Below are 12,149 nucleotides of genomic sequence, written 5' to 3' on the forward strand. Positions count from 1 at the left end.
GAGAACATATTTGCACGTTTTGGTACCCCTAGAGCTATCATCAGTGACGGCGGTTCACATTTTCGTAACAAGTACTTTGAGTCTTTAGTACGCAAGTATGACATAACTCACAAGGTTGCTACTCCGTACCACCCTCAGACTAGTGGACAAGTGGAAGTGTCTAATAGGGAAATTAAGCACATTCTGGAGAAGACGGTCAACCCGTCCAGGAAAGATTGGTCATTGAGATTGAATGATGCTTTGTGGGCCTATAGAACAGCTTATAAGACACCAATTGGCATGTCCCCCTATCGTCTAGTGTATGGAAAGCCGTGCCATCTACCTGTGGAATTAGAACATCGTGCCTGCTGGGCAATCAAAGAGCTGAACTTCTCTCTGGACGAAGCTGGAATTCAACGGAAACTTCAACTCAACGAGTTGGAAGAATTGAGAAATGAGGCTTATGACAGTGCCAAGCTGTACAAGCAAAAGATGAAGATATTTCATGATAAGCGTATTCTGCGCAAATCCTTCACTCCTGGTCAGAAAGTCTTGCTGTATGACTCCCGATTACATCTTTTTCCAGGAAAACTGCGTTCTAGATGGAAGGGACCGTACCTAGTACGCACAGTTTTTCCTCATGGAGCTGTAGAGCTGGAGGATGTCTCCAACAAGAACGTTTTCAAAGTCAACGGGCAGAGATTAAAGCCATTCCTTGAGCCATTTCCACCCGACATTGAAACAACCAACCTGGAGGACCCAGTCTATGTGGACTAAACTGGTCGACTCTTTCCCTAAATAACCAAAAAAAAGTTTTCCAACTCTTTCCCTAAAAACCAAAATTTTTCCTTTTCCCATCAAAACCAAAAATTGTCTTTTTCCCAACAAAACCAAATTTTTTCCAAAAAGTCCAATCCCATTAAAAACCAAATTTTCTTGTAGATAATGTGTTAGTTAAATTTCCTTTTGTGTATATTTTGTGCTCATCCATTGTGACTCCTAATATGATGGATTTTTGCCTTGAATAACGGAGTTTTAATCGAGCTGCCGCCGTACAATCGGGTATTCTCTCTCCTTTTACTCTACTCAGCATGTCCCTTTCCATATGTTGCATTTTAATTCTTTCCATATTTTGAAACATTGAGGACAATGTTTAGTTTAGGTTTGGGGGTATAGAGTAGATACCATGATAATTTGCTATAATTGAAAACGAACTCATTCTTCTTTTTGAAAAAATTGAAAAAATTCCAAAAAAATTGAAAAATCAAAATTGAAAAAAATTAAAAAATTGAAAAAAAATCATAAAAATGGAGCTCATTTACCTTGAAATGTTGACTCTTGTGCAAATATGTTTTTTTATTAGGAGTCTTAGTCTAGATATTTAGGCACCCTGATTCTAGCACAATTCACATAGTGATAAGAAATTTGCACGCGCACGATCTACCAATACATGTATGGCCTCGATCTTCAAGGTGTTTGATAGGAAGTTACGATTGCCAATCACTTTAGAATACTGAACGAAACTTGACTAGCTTGTTCTTTGGTTGGTTGGGATAGAAGGTGGAGGTTACATTAAGAAAGACAACCATCGAATTTAACTGGGTGCATCAAAAAGGGCTACCTCTTGCAAAGTGTCATGTAATTTTTGTTTCCTTTTGTATATGTATCAAAGTGTTTCCTTGCAAAAAAAATAAAAATAAAAATATATATATATATCAGAAAAATACAAAAAAATCAAGTATTTATCAATTCCATCATCTCTTGTTCCAAAAATAAAAAGAGAGTAGTCAATGTAAATAAGAGTCATGTAAATAGTCATTTTGTTGTTTCATTATAATAAGCAAGGAGGGTGTATGCCATTGATGTACAACGCGAGTAATTGTGAAATACCTCCAACTCATTCACAATTCTCGTAAAGTCCGGACAGCTAGCTAGATTTCGACCTCAGTTCTTAGCCTGAGAAACTATCTCTTGGTGATTAGTAGTCATAACTTCAGATCTTTCTTTACACATGTGTAGATACACTTTACACTCTTATCACATGTCTTTTTTTGTTATCAGTGCTAGGATTGTGCCTTCGATAGCTAGATTGACATCTCCATTTTGCTGTGAGCTTAAACTGTTTTGCACATGTCACATTTGATGGAATCTGAGATTATATTTTGACCTAGAACTTTGTAGGTACGTTCTAAGCAAACCTTCACGAGACTTCAACTCGTCCACTAGGGACACTTAGTGGTTTAAAAGGCTTAGTGCATACGCTAAATGCATTCGAGAGACCAGCGACAGTGGTATAGTTAGGATTTCCTTAGTTTTGTTTTACTTGAGGACAAGTAAAATTCAGGTTTGGGGGTATTTGATGAGTGCCAAATAATGTATATATTTATCCCTTTTTGTTGGCATTTAACTCATCTTTTGTGCATTAATTCTACATTTTATCCCATATTCTGTATTTTCATTGTTTTCAAGAATAAATATTTTTATTAATTAATTTTACATTTTTAGGTAATAAATAAAGTCTGGATGACTTGCGGAGCAAAAAGAGCAGAAAAGTGGTGAAAAGCCGGGAGAAATTACGCAAGGAAGCCGCAAAGAATGGAGCGCACGTCCAAAAAGCTGGAAATGGGCTCAAGAAGAAGAAAGTTGTTCTTAAAGAAGAAGTGGGCTCAAGGTTTTCCAAGCCCAAACTCATTTCCCAAACCCATATTCTATACCCAAAAGCCTAAAACCCAAATCCATACCCGCTTGCGTCTTCAGCCGTCAGATCAGTTCTCAGAAGCATCCGACGGTCGCTCCCTTGCTGTGCATCGAAGTTTGATATCTCCGCCTTACACTACAGTACCTAACTCCATCAAGTACCGTTCGTTTCGTTGTATCTCTTCATCCGACGGTCGCTCATCGCCTGCCTCCGCATCGCCGTCAGATCCACCTACCATCTTCCCATCCATCGGTCCAGCTTCGCGAAACATCAAAATCCTCTACACCTGCTCAACACCCTAGTACCTAATACCTATACCCATTGCCAAACACACCCTTCCTCAAACCCCATCGACACCATCTTTCCCCCCCCTCTCTGCAACAGTACCACCATGTCCGTCTCCATCACCACCATCTTCTCCCCAAATCACTCCACCATCTACGCCACCAAATCACTCTACTCTACCTATAACCAAAAACCCATCATCACTATCACGTTTTACATCAACTAATCTCCTCAATTTCTCATCTCTGCTGACTGAAACCCTAGGTGAGAAATTGAAGATATAAGTTGATGTTAGAGCAGCAATTGGAGCAGGAGATGACCCAGGAAGAGAAATAGAAGGATGGGTCGACGTGATGGAGCTGTTATTTCAAGGAATTAGGTGAGTTTCACCAAACCCTAGTTCTACTGTTTTGGGGGGAAATTGGGGGAAAACCCTAAATGTGTAATTGGGTATAAATTAGTAGTATGTGGTGTGTGTAAAAGACACTGTGTATCTCTCTGGACTAGCCAGTAGAGAATTAGAACAATTTTAATTTTGCAATTCCAATTTCTGATTTTTGCATAACTGTTGACAGTTGAAAGTTGCATATGTTTTTAGTTATCTGAAATGTTGCTAATTGTGTCTAAATTATCACATATGATGAATGTTATTGCTTTATCCATGGTTAGCATGAGCTAAACAGCATCAGGCCAAGGCTCAGCTGAAGCCTTGTGCACTGTCAAGTGACTAGAAGCTAGGATAGTTACTTCCATGCTCTGTTTTGCTTGAGCAAATGGGAGATACCAATGCACATAGTGCCTGTGATTGGCTGTGCTGTCAAAAGACAGCCAATGCTAGGGGCAGACTAGTGAGCAATTTATTATTCTTCTATTTCTAGATGTATGAATAGGATCAAACTCAACCTAGAAACATGTCATTTGATTAGGACACAAGGTGGATCCTAAGCCTTGGCTTACCCACCAATTCCTTCTCAGTCACTTACATTTTCAGTTCTGTGTGCTTTCAATTCAGTTTATTTTCTTGCCTTTTTTTTCTTGCACTTTGAAGCCTTTTGTGCACTGAAGTCAGTGCACAAACTCACCTCTGCCCTTGGCTTCCAAGCCTTGGTTCTTTGCTGCTTTACCTTGATGTTTTCTTGTCTGTATGCCATATTGATTTGCCTTGCATCATCACTACACACTTTAGCTAGGAAGACTTCTTGTATGCTCCTCTCCCTGTGGACAAACCCCCACTCATCACTATATTATAAATCTTGACCTTGTATACTTGCAAGTGTTTTGTGTGCTTCCCATTTTCACACCAATGCCAATATTTAAGAAATAAGATGGCGGTACAACTAGTGAAGGACAAGGGTTTTTATATGGAGATGATGAGGCGAGGAGATAGATACGACAAAGAACAAGAGTTCAAAGACTTAGTTGCGCGTGTGAAGTGTCGAAAGGAATTGAAGACAATCGGATCCAAGTATTGGATGACAATGCCTAAATTTGGATATCTCCTAGCGGACATTTTGAATTGCGTGGTACATTTCTTTGTTCCTCCTATGTATGGACTTAGCATGAAGTTTGCACCCACAAGAACGGCTTGCGACGAGTCGGTTAAAGATAGAAGAATCGTAATGGCATTTGTGAATGAAATGCATTTTATCGGTTTAAGAGTAAAGAAAGATTGTCTGTTACCTCCGTTGAGTAAGTGGCACGATTACTTCCCGATGAACCATTGCAAGGATTGGGTTAAACAATATGAGTCCAACATGGTTGATTGGGATCGTGTTATGGACAACAACTTTCCCACCGAGTTACTCGAATTGATCCCCTCGGATCATGACGATGTTTGATCGTTTTTTTTCGAGGCACGACTATATTATTTTTTGAAACTATGTAATCGAAACAACAGTATTATAACACTTCAATACGATTAATCATATTCGGGAATTCCATATTTTATCAAACCGCCGATTAATATTAAAAATTTGAATTTACAGCACTCAAACATCACATGTTATTCTTTTTTCCCAGTCCGAGATGCAACAATCAACGCGTCTTCGAAATGTAGAAACGACTCTCCTCTCCACTTGGAATAAGCATCTTGTGCCGCAAACCTGTCGTCTCTGTGCCTAGCAAGAATACGGTTGTACTCGGTGCACAATTTTATAACATGGTGCACCCTTGAAGAAACATGGGATGGTTCATAATTGTGGCGTGGCTTCTTGTACTTACCAACAAAAGGACCCAATGAAACGTTAATCCAAAATATACGATCGTCCTGCTGTTCTTTGGGTAGATCTTTCACAATGTAATAATTTTTTATCCATTCGGTCTCTTCCTCAACTTGTTTTACTCTTTCTCTATGATGGAATTGTTCTTGACCTCGCTTCTTAGCCTTGATTTCCTCTTCCTCCTCCTCCGTTGCCACTAACGATGGTTTAATTTTTTTGGGTTGTTTGTTCCTTTTTTGTATTTCTTCTTCCATTGCTGCAATTGATGTAGTTGTTCGCTTGCATCTTCGAAGTATGTTGTCGATTGATGATGGACTTGCCATTGAAAAGGTTTTTCATTCAGATTTTTTACTCAATAATAACTGAGAGGGGTTACCTTCCTTATATAGATTAGAGTTCCAACGGATCTAATTTTTGAAAATATGGCCGTTGAGGTTTCTGAAAATATGGCCGTTGAGGTTTCGTATCATTGGTGCACTACAATCGGTTGTTAACGATACACGTATTCCCTCCGAATAAGACATTCGGTGGCAAACTTAAATTCTTATCTACCGATTAAGTTGGTATTTCTAAACACGACTATATTATTCGGAGGATAATTTTTTTGTAAAGTCTCGAATGTACGATGGCCCAAAAATCAGAATTTGGGAAAAACTTATACTTTTCAAATTTTGAAATTGAAATAATCAGAAGTATAATTAGTTACCCAAACTTCCGAATATGGGCTGTCTAACATTCTATATTGGCCCTTGGAACCACCTAGAGCCATGGCGTGGTTTGTTTTGAACTTGCAATATTCGGAGGATAATTTTTTTGTAAAGTCCCGAATGTACGATGGCCCAAAAATCAGAATTTGGGAAAAACTTATACTTTTCAAATTTTGAAATTGAAATAATCAGAAGTATAATTAGTTACCCAAACTTCCGAATATGGGCTGTCTAACATTCTATATTGGCCCTTGGAACCACCTAGAGCCATGGCGTGGTTTGTTTTGAACTTGCAATATTCGGAGGATAATTTTTTTTGTAAAGTTCCGAATGTACGATGGCCCAAAAATCAGAATTTGGGAAAAACTTATACTTTTCAAATTTTGAAATTGAAATAATCGGAAGTATAATTAGTTACCAAAACGTCCGAATATGGGCTGTCTAACATTCTATATTGGCCCTTGGAACCACCTAGAGCCATGGCGTGGTTTGTTTTGAACTTGCTATATTCGGAGGATAATTGTTTTGTAAAGTCCCGAATGTACGATGACCCAAAAATCAGAATTTGGTAAAAACTTATACTTTTCAAATTTTGAAATTGAAATAATCGAAGGTATAAAAAATTATATTGTCTTCCGAATAAATACTGGCCCCAAAATGGGATTTTTCCTATATCAGAAATTTTGAGATTTTTTCAATATATATATTCGGTAGTGAGTGTACTTCCGAATACCGTGTGTCTACTTAAATATATTCGGGAGCCAAAAAATTCATTAAACTACCGATTATTGCCCGTTTGTATCCAGGAAGATATGGCCAACAATATTCGGCCGATAACCATCAAATATTTCTCCCGAATACTGTCGATGTTCTTGAGAAATGCAGAACACGACCACATTCAGAAGTAAAGGAGCATGAATATCGCCCGAATCTGGATAAATAACCGAAAACCCTAGAATTTTTTTTCTCGATTCGTCGAATTAAAGCGAAATAAACCCCAAAAATGATAGATTCTTACCTAATTGGGGTCATTTGACTTTGGAGTGGAAATTTTTTTTTCTTCCACAATCGAAAGATAATAGGAAACTGGAAGAAGAAGAGTTGAAATGAGTAGAATTGTTTTTGATTTGGTTTTTATACAGTTTTACCAAAAGGGCATTTATGTAACTTCAATATCATATAGGGTACCCCTTAACTAGAGTCTTTGGCTGGGTATAAATTGATGGTCCCTAAATCCTTTCGGGTGGCCCCTAAAAACGCCAGGAAAAACAAGGGTTTGTTTCACAAAAATAAATATATTTTTGTATTTATCACAACAAAAAAACAAAAAAAAAACACGAAAAAAAAAAAAACCTAAGAAGAAACTCGCAAAACAAATTCTTTCTAGCTTTATCTTCCTTCTTCATCTCTTTGTTCATCGTATTTGTTTTGATTCTTCGTTATTAGCTTTCCTTCTCCATAACCATAGTTCGCAACTCATGTGATCTCAAAACCTACATCTAAGATATATATTTCAGAAAGAAGAAAAAAAACAAGTTTCCTGTTGAACGAAGTTGAATCTCCATAACCCTAATCACTTCTCCGTCTATCTTCTTCTCGATTCTCTCTTCTTTTTTTTTTTTTCTGATTTACTATTGATTTATTTTGTTTTTCTGTCGCAGCTGATATACTTTGATAGGGAATTTGAAAAAGGGAGTAATTCTTTTGCCATGCAATTCTCAAAAGGATCAGATACGATTCATAATTTGTTGGTAAACCCTAACCCTAATGTGTGTTGATTTCATTTTCGAGGTAAGTTATTTTCTCAAAAAAGCATCTATTCCAGTTATTTTATCCGCCGCATCCCTTCCTCTTCCTCGCTCTTTCTTAGTCCCCTCCCGGCTTCTGCCTATTTTTAATCGTTCTGCTTTCTTTTTCTTTCTGCCAATTGAGTTATTTTCCTCTTCGTATATTGTAATATTGATTCAGTGTTTTATTGATTTGTTAACAGCTGCGAAACGAGAATTCTCAACCAGGTATGAATTTGCTTTCGATTTTCTTTGTTTGTTTGTTTGAATAATGTAAATTATGCAATGGACAGGATTAGGGTCTTTAATTGGGGTTATTGGTCAATAATATTAAGTTCAAAAATAGCTCTATGTACTGTGTATTATGCAGCTTCCAATAGAACGGAGCCAAGGAAAAGTATCTCTATCAAGCATTTTTTACTGTTTTTTTTTCCTGATTTACTTTGCCTGTTTACCATCTTAGATTGAATTGAACGTTGACTTGAGGTTTATGCTGGCAACTAGGAGGATCTTGGTAGGACTTCCTGTAAGTTTACACTTTCTGTATGGGTGATAGAAATCAAGTCACCTGGATAGCGTATGTAGATGTAGTGATATCTATACTATAGATGTTTGCTACAAAATTTAGTCTTCGTGACTGTTATGTGCAAACTCTTTTGTGTTGTCCACTATATAGTTAGTTAGGTTTGCTAAACATAACGTTGTCAGGACTGAATTAGGTCTCCTGGCAGGATCAAGATATTTTTGCTTTGTAGGTACCTTGAAAGCGTACTGATTTGTACTAATGGTTGCGGGAATGGGAGCGCATATGATAATAGAGAATTGGGGTCCATGTGCTATTGGTTGCGGCAATGAGGCAGCTGGCAAGTACTGATTTGGAGCAATGATTGCTGCTACAAGTTGTGTTGTGTTTAGAGAGGCAAATATAAGGAACGTAGATGAAGGTATATCAAAATCTATGTAAATTTGGTATGAACACTCATTTTTGGTTCAGCACATATTTTAAGATTTAACATTTATATGAAACTCAAGACCATAAGCATGTTTGGTATCTCCACTACGTACGTAGCATGTCAAATGGTAGTACGACTATCCAGGGGATATTGATAATGCTTTTTCATGTGAGGTATAGCCAAATTCTAAGCTTCTCTTATGGTTAATTTATTAAGACTAAAAGTGGAAAACTGTTTATTGGACCAAAAGTGATTGGATTTTTGTTTTTGCTGACCAAGGGAGAAAAATTTAGTAATCCAGTTGCTGACTGAGGGAGAAACACTTTCTCATTCATTCATGCTCTATTCTCCCCGCTGCAGAGAGAAAAAACTGCTGCTCTTGACTGAAATTGGTTAGCATTTGTACATCTAAAGTTTGTTGCATTGGAAAACATATTTCTTTAGATGTATTAATGCTAAACCAATTCAAGCTAGGAGAACTAATAAAATGCCAGTTTATACTGTTGCTAAGCTAGCTTCAGCTTCAAGTAAAGGTAATTAGTCATATTTTTTTATGTAGCAGTCATCTCAATGTTCATTTATAGCCTATACCCATAATAAACTAATTTTGGTTTGATTTTCATACTGATTTAGCGAGTAAAAATCGATTCATAACAGTGTGATTGGGAGTTGAAGTACTTCTGTACTTGGTATTGTTATGTTTTTCTTAAGTAACAATATAGTGGTCTGCTTACACAATCAAAATAAACATTTTTATAGTATCTCTTAGTGTCTTCCAATGGCTAAATTAGACAGGGAATATTTACTTAAACATCGAGTTGATTTCCATTATTTCCTTAGTTTTCATTTCTGAGTATGTGCATCTTTCCACTGAATGCAGTTGAAAGATTTACTATTACTTTAAATATTTACTGAATGCAGTTGTAATTACTCCCTGAATGGGTAATTTAATTGTAGTGAAAATCTGAAATTTACTTCCTTAATCTAGCAATCATGTGCTCTTTAACTCTGTTAATTATTTTATGGGTATTAAGGTTCTGTAGCCTGTAGGTGTGTTTTGTCATGCATATCATGTACGATTAGGCATAGGCCTAATTTAAAACTAAATTGTTTTATTGATTGATTCTCCGTTGCTTCTTATGACAGTGCAGTAGGTTGAGTAGTGGAGATAAAAATTTGGTCATATGTACTCTTTCCCTTTGCCTAATTCCCTGCTTTCTTCATACGTAAGGAGAGCACTGTTCAGGAACAAACTGATTGTCATGACATCTAATGTGGTATCTAGTGCTATATATAGCATATTTCCAGTAGGCGCCAGAAAAAGAACGCCATGCAGTTATTTCAATTTAGATTGTACTAACAAAATAAAAGTCTGAAGTCTAATGTATTTCTCGAATCTGCTCAACGCTAGCGGCACTGTTTCTCAAAATTACCGTGAAAGAATAGTGTTTGTGGGGTACATAAAGCAAAGCCCCAACTTTTTTGGCGTAGATAAAAGGAAAGCCCCAACTTCGACTTTTCTTTGGATGGAGAATCTGAGCCCGTGCAGTTACAGAGAGGGTTCTTACTACGCAACCATTTTCTTTTTGCAAGTGTTTTTTTTTTTTTTTTTTTTTTTTTTTTTTTTTTAAGATTAGTTACTTATCTTCTTTCATTTTTATTTAGATGTGGTGCAGATTACAGAGAGGGTTCTTACTACGCTAATATATGAACTACTTTGAGTACGTGCCCACAATGTCATTTTGGTTATCGTTGATGCAGCCATATTATGGAATGCCAATGAGTATTACAGCCAATATTCCTTCATGATATCTTATATTTTCCAACACTGATGGAGCATTAGTGCACCATATATATCTGGACCTTATCATAAGCATGCATATTTTCTGATATTCGGATATTGATGTGGTTACCTTGCAGATCTATAAATCTCACTGAAATGTCATTCTATGCAACTGTGCATACCTTTTATATTGGTAAAAAACTACACACTTGATTGCATTTTTTTCAAGGTTCCTTTCTTTTTCTTTGCAGACTTAAATCTAGGTCCTTGACTTTGTGTGCAGATCTGTGTATCGTATGTAAGTACCACAAAGACGTGATAAATCTGGAAGAAGTTGAGAAGAGGTGCAAAGATCAGTTATACAAGATAGGTTATCACATATTCTATGCATAGTTAACATAGATTCGTTATGTATATCCGATGTTTACTTTAGTTTTCACAGTTTCTGAATCGGGTTTTCATTGATTTATTGATCTATCAGCTTTGCTCATTCAGAAGGAAAAAGAAGGTTGGAAATCAAGCTTACCTTAATTCAAATATGTCCATACTCACTCCAGTGAAGTGTACCTCATGTGAAAGATTGGAGTCCAAGATGTTTGGATTTATAAGTAGACACTGGTGGGTTTTCTTATATCAAGGTTGTTTAAGATTTAATGTCGGTACGAGAATAAAACTGTGAACAAATCACTTTAGCTCTCAGTTCTTATATCAGTCGTGTTTGTGCAATTGGCAGACAGGTACTCACTGGGCTTCACAAAAGGGACAAAGCTCTCTACAATGGATACAAGACTGAATGCCAAAAGTAGTACGGAAATTTTGAGACGTTTGAGAAAAGGTGCAAGACTAAGTTTGGAGCAGGAGAATAGAACAGTAGCAGATGAAAATGTGGTTTTATGGACCAAGTTTAGTAAGTTGGTAAATGTTGCTAAATGTTAATGGCATTGCATTTGCTTCTGGAAGCATAGCATGTGGGTTTCCTAGCTTTTTTCATATTTTATAGATGCTGCGTCTACTTACAGAACTTGCACACTAAATGTCGGCATCAGGGTTGTGTAATGCAGTCTTTGGTGCGTTGTGATTGTTCCTCTCATGACACCTTTTTACGTCTTTGGAAACACTAGCGACGTTAATTCTCATACTGATTTAATAGTAAGTTGTATAGTCTCTTTGCCATAAATTACTGGCTAGGGTACTCATGCAGAGAGTGAAAGATCCCCATGTGCAAGAAAAGGATCGACTATATTAAGTGATGAAGGAAGACACCTTTTTGAAGCCATATCACAGCCAATCAAACTTCAATACATTTAAGGATATTAATTATAGAATCATTATGTATACAATATACTTAATCCTTAAGCTCTGAAAATGTATATTTCGTGAGAGTATAATGTCTAAGTTCTTATTAGTTTTATTACTGTCTCTTTTATGATTCTTTTTTCCTTTCACATTTTATTGACTCCAGTTCAAAACAAAATTTCCAGTATAAGCACGTTTGGCTCATTCTTCATTTACACACGGCCTTTAATTTGCTTATCAACCTGCATTCATTTTCATTTTTTGATTTTCTAAAGTCAGTTTTTTTCTCTGTAATTTATATGAAAGTTAGAATTTTGATGCATCGTAATTAAAGCCACACAGTCGAGATTGTGATGTCTCACGAGAAATTGCTACTGGCATTATTGATTACCAGGTTCATCAAATGCATTGGGACAGGGCGAGGCGAAGTCGAGCCACACAA

At 36.7% G+C, this 12,149-nt stretch overlaps 1 protein-coding gene across 29 annotated transcripts; it reads left to right on the forward strand.

Moving 5' to 3' along the window:
• Window positions 1–7,236: 7,236 nt before the first annotated feature.
• On the forward strand, window positions 7,237–11,822 carry LOC113343350. 29 transcript variants are annotated; one of them, XR_003357179.1, is made up of 8 exons: window positions 7,237–8,619; window positions 8,708–8,801; window positions 8,908–10,188; window positions 10,294–10,349; window positions 10,549–10,604; window positions 10,695–10,781; window positions 10,893–11,029; window positions 11,145–11,822. XR_003357179.1 is itself a non-coding variant. In XM_026587573.1 (6 exons), exons 2-6 carry the CDS (start codon window positions 10,336–10,338, stop codon window positions 11,345–11,347), a joined length of 453 nt encoding a protein of 150 aa, XP_026443358.1. In that variant the 5' UTR covers window positions 7,237–10,188; window positions 10,294–10,335; the 3' UTR covers window positions 11,348–11,822. The 29 variants fall into 29 exon arrangements, 6 of the variants coding, with proteins under 6 accessions (XP_026443358.1, XP_026443356.1, XP_026443360.1 ...); XR_003357183.1 differs by having other exon boundaries at window positions 7,237–7,679; window positions 7,879–7,903; window positions 8,139–10,188; XR_003357191.1 differs by having other exon boundaries at window positions 7,237–7,679; window positions 7,879–7,903; window positions 8,431–10,188.
• The last annotated feature ends 327 nt before the right edge of the window (window positions 11,823–12,149 follow it).

The sequence above is a fragment of the Papaver somniferum genome, unplaced genomic scaffold (genome assembly GCF_003573695.1).
Source record: "Papaver somniferum cultivar HN1 unplaced genomic scaffold, ASM357369v1 unplaced-scaffold_57, whole genome shotgun sequence".
Classification (NCBI taxonomy): domain Eukaryota; kingdom Viridiplantae; phylum Streptophyta; class Magnoliopsida; order Ranunculales; family Papaveraceae; genus Papaver; species Papaver somniferum.

Bases quoted from the DNA above. Each gene is read 5' to 3' on its own strand.
- LOC113343350 (XM_026587570.1), top strand. From the start codon at position 10,532: ATGTGGTTACCTTGCAGATCTATAAATCTCACTGAAATGTCATTCTAT. The intron at 10,605-10,694 runs GTAAAAAACTAC...CTTTGTGTGCAG, and splicing joins TGTGCATACCTTTTATATTG to ATCTGTGTATCGTATGTAAG. The intron at 11,030-11,148 runs GTGGGTTTTCTT...ATTGGCAGACAG, and splicing joins GGATTTATAAGTAGACACTG to GTACTCACTGGGCTTCACAA.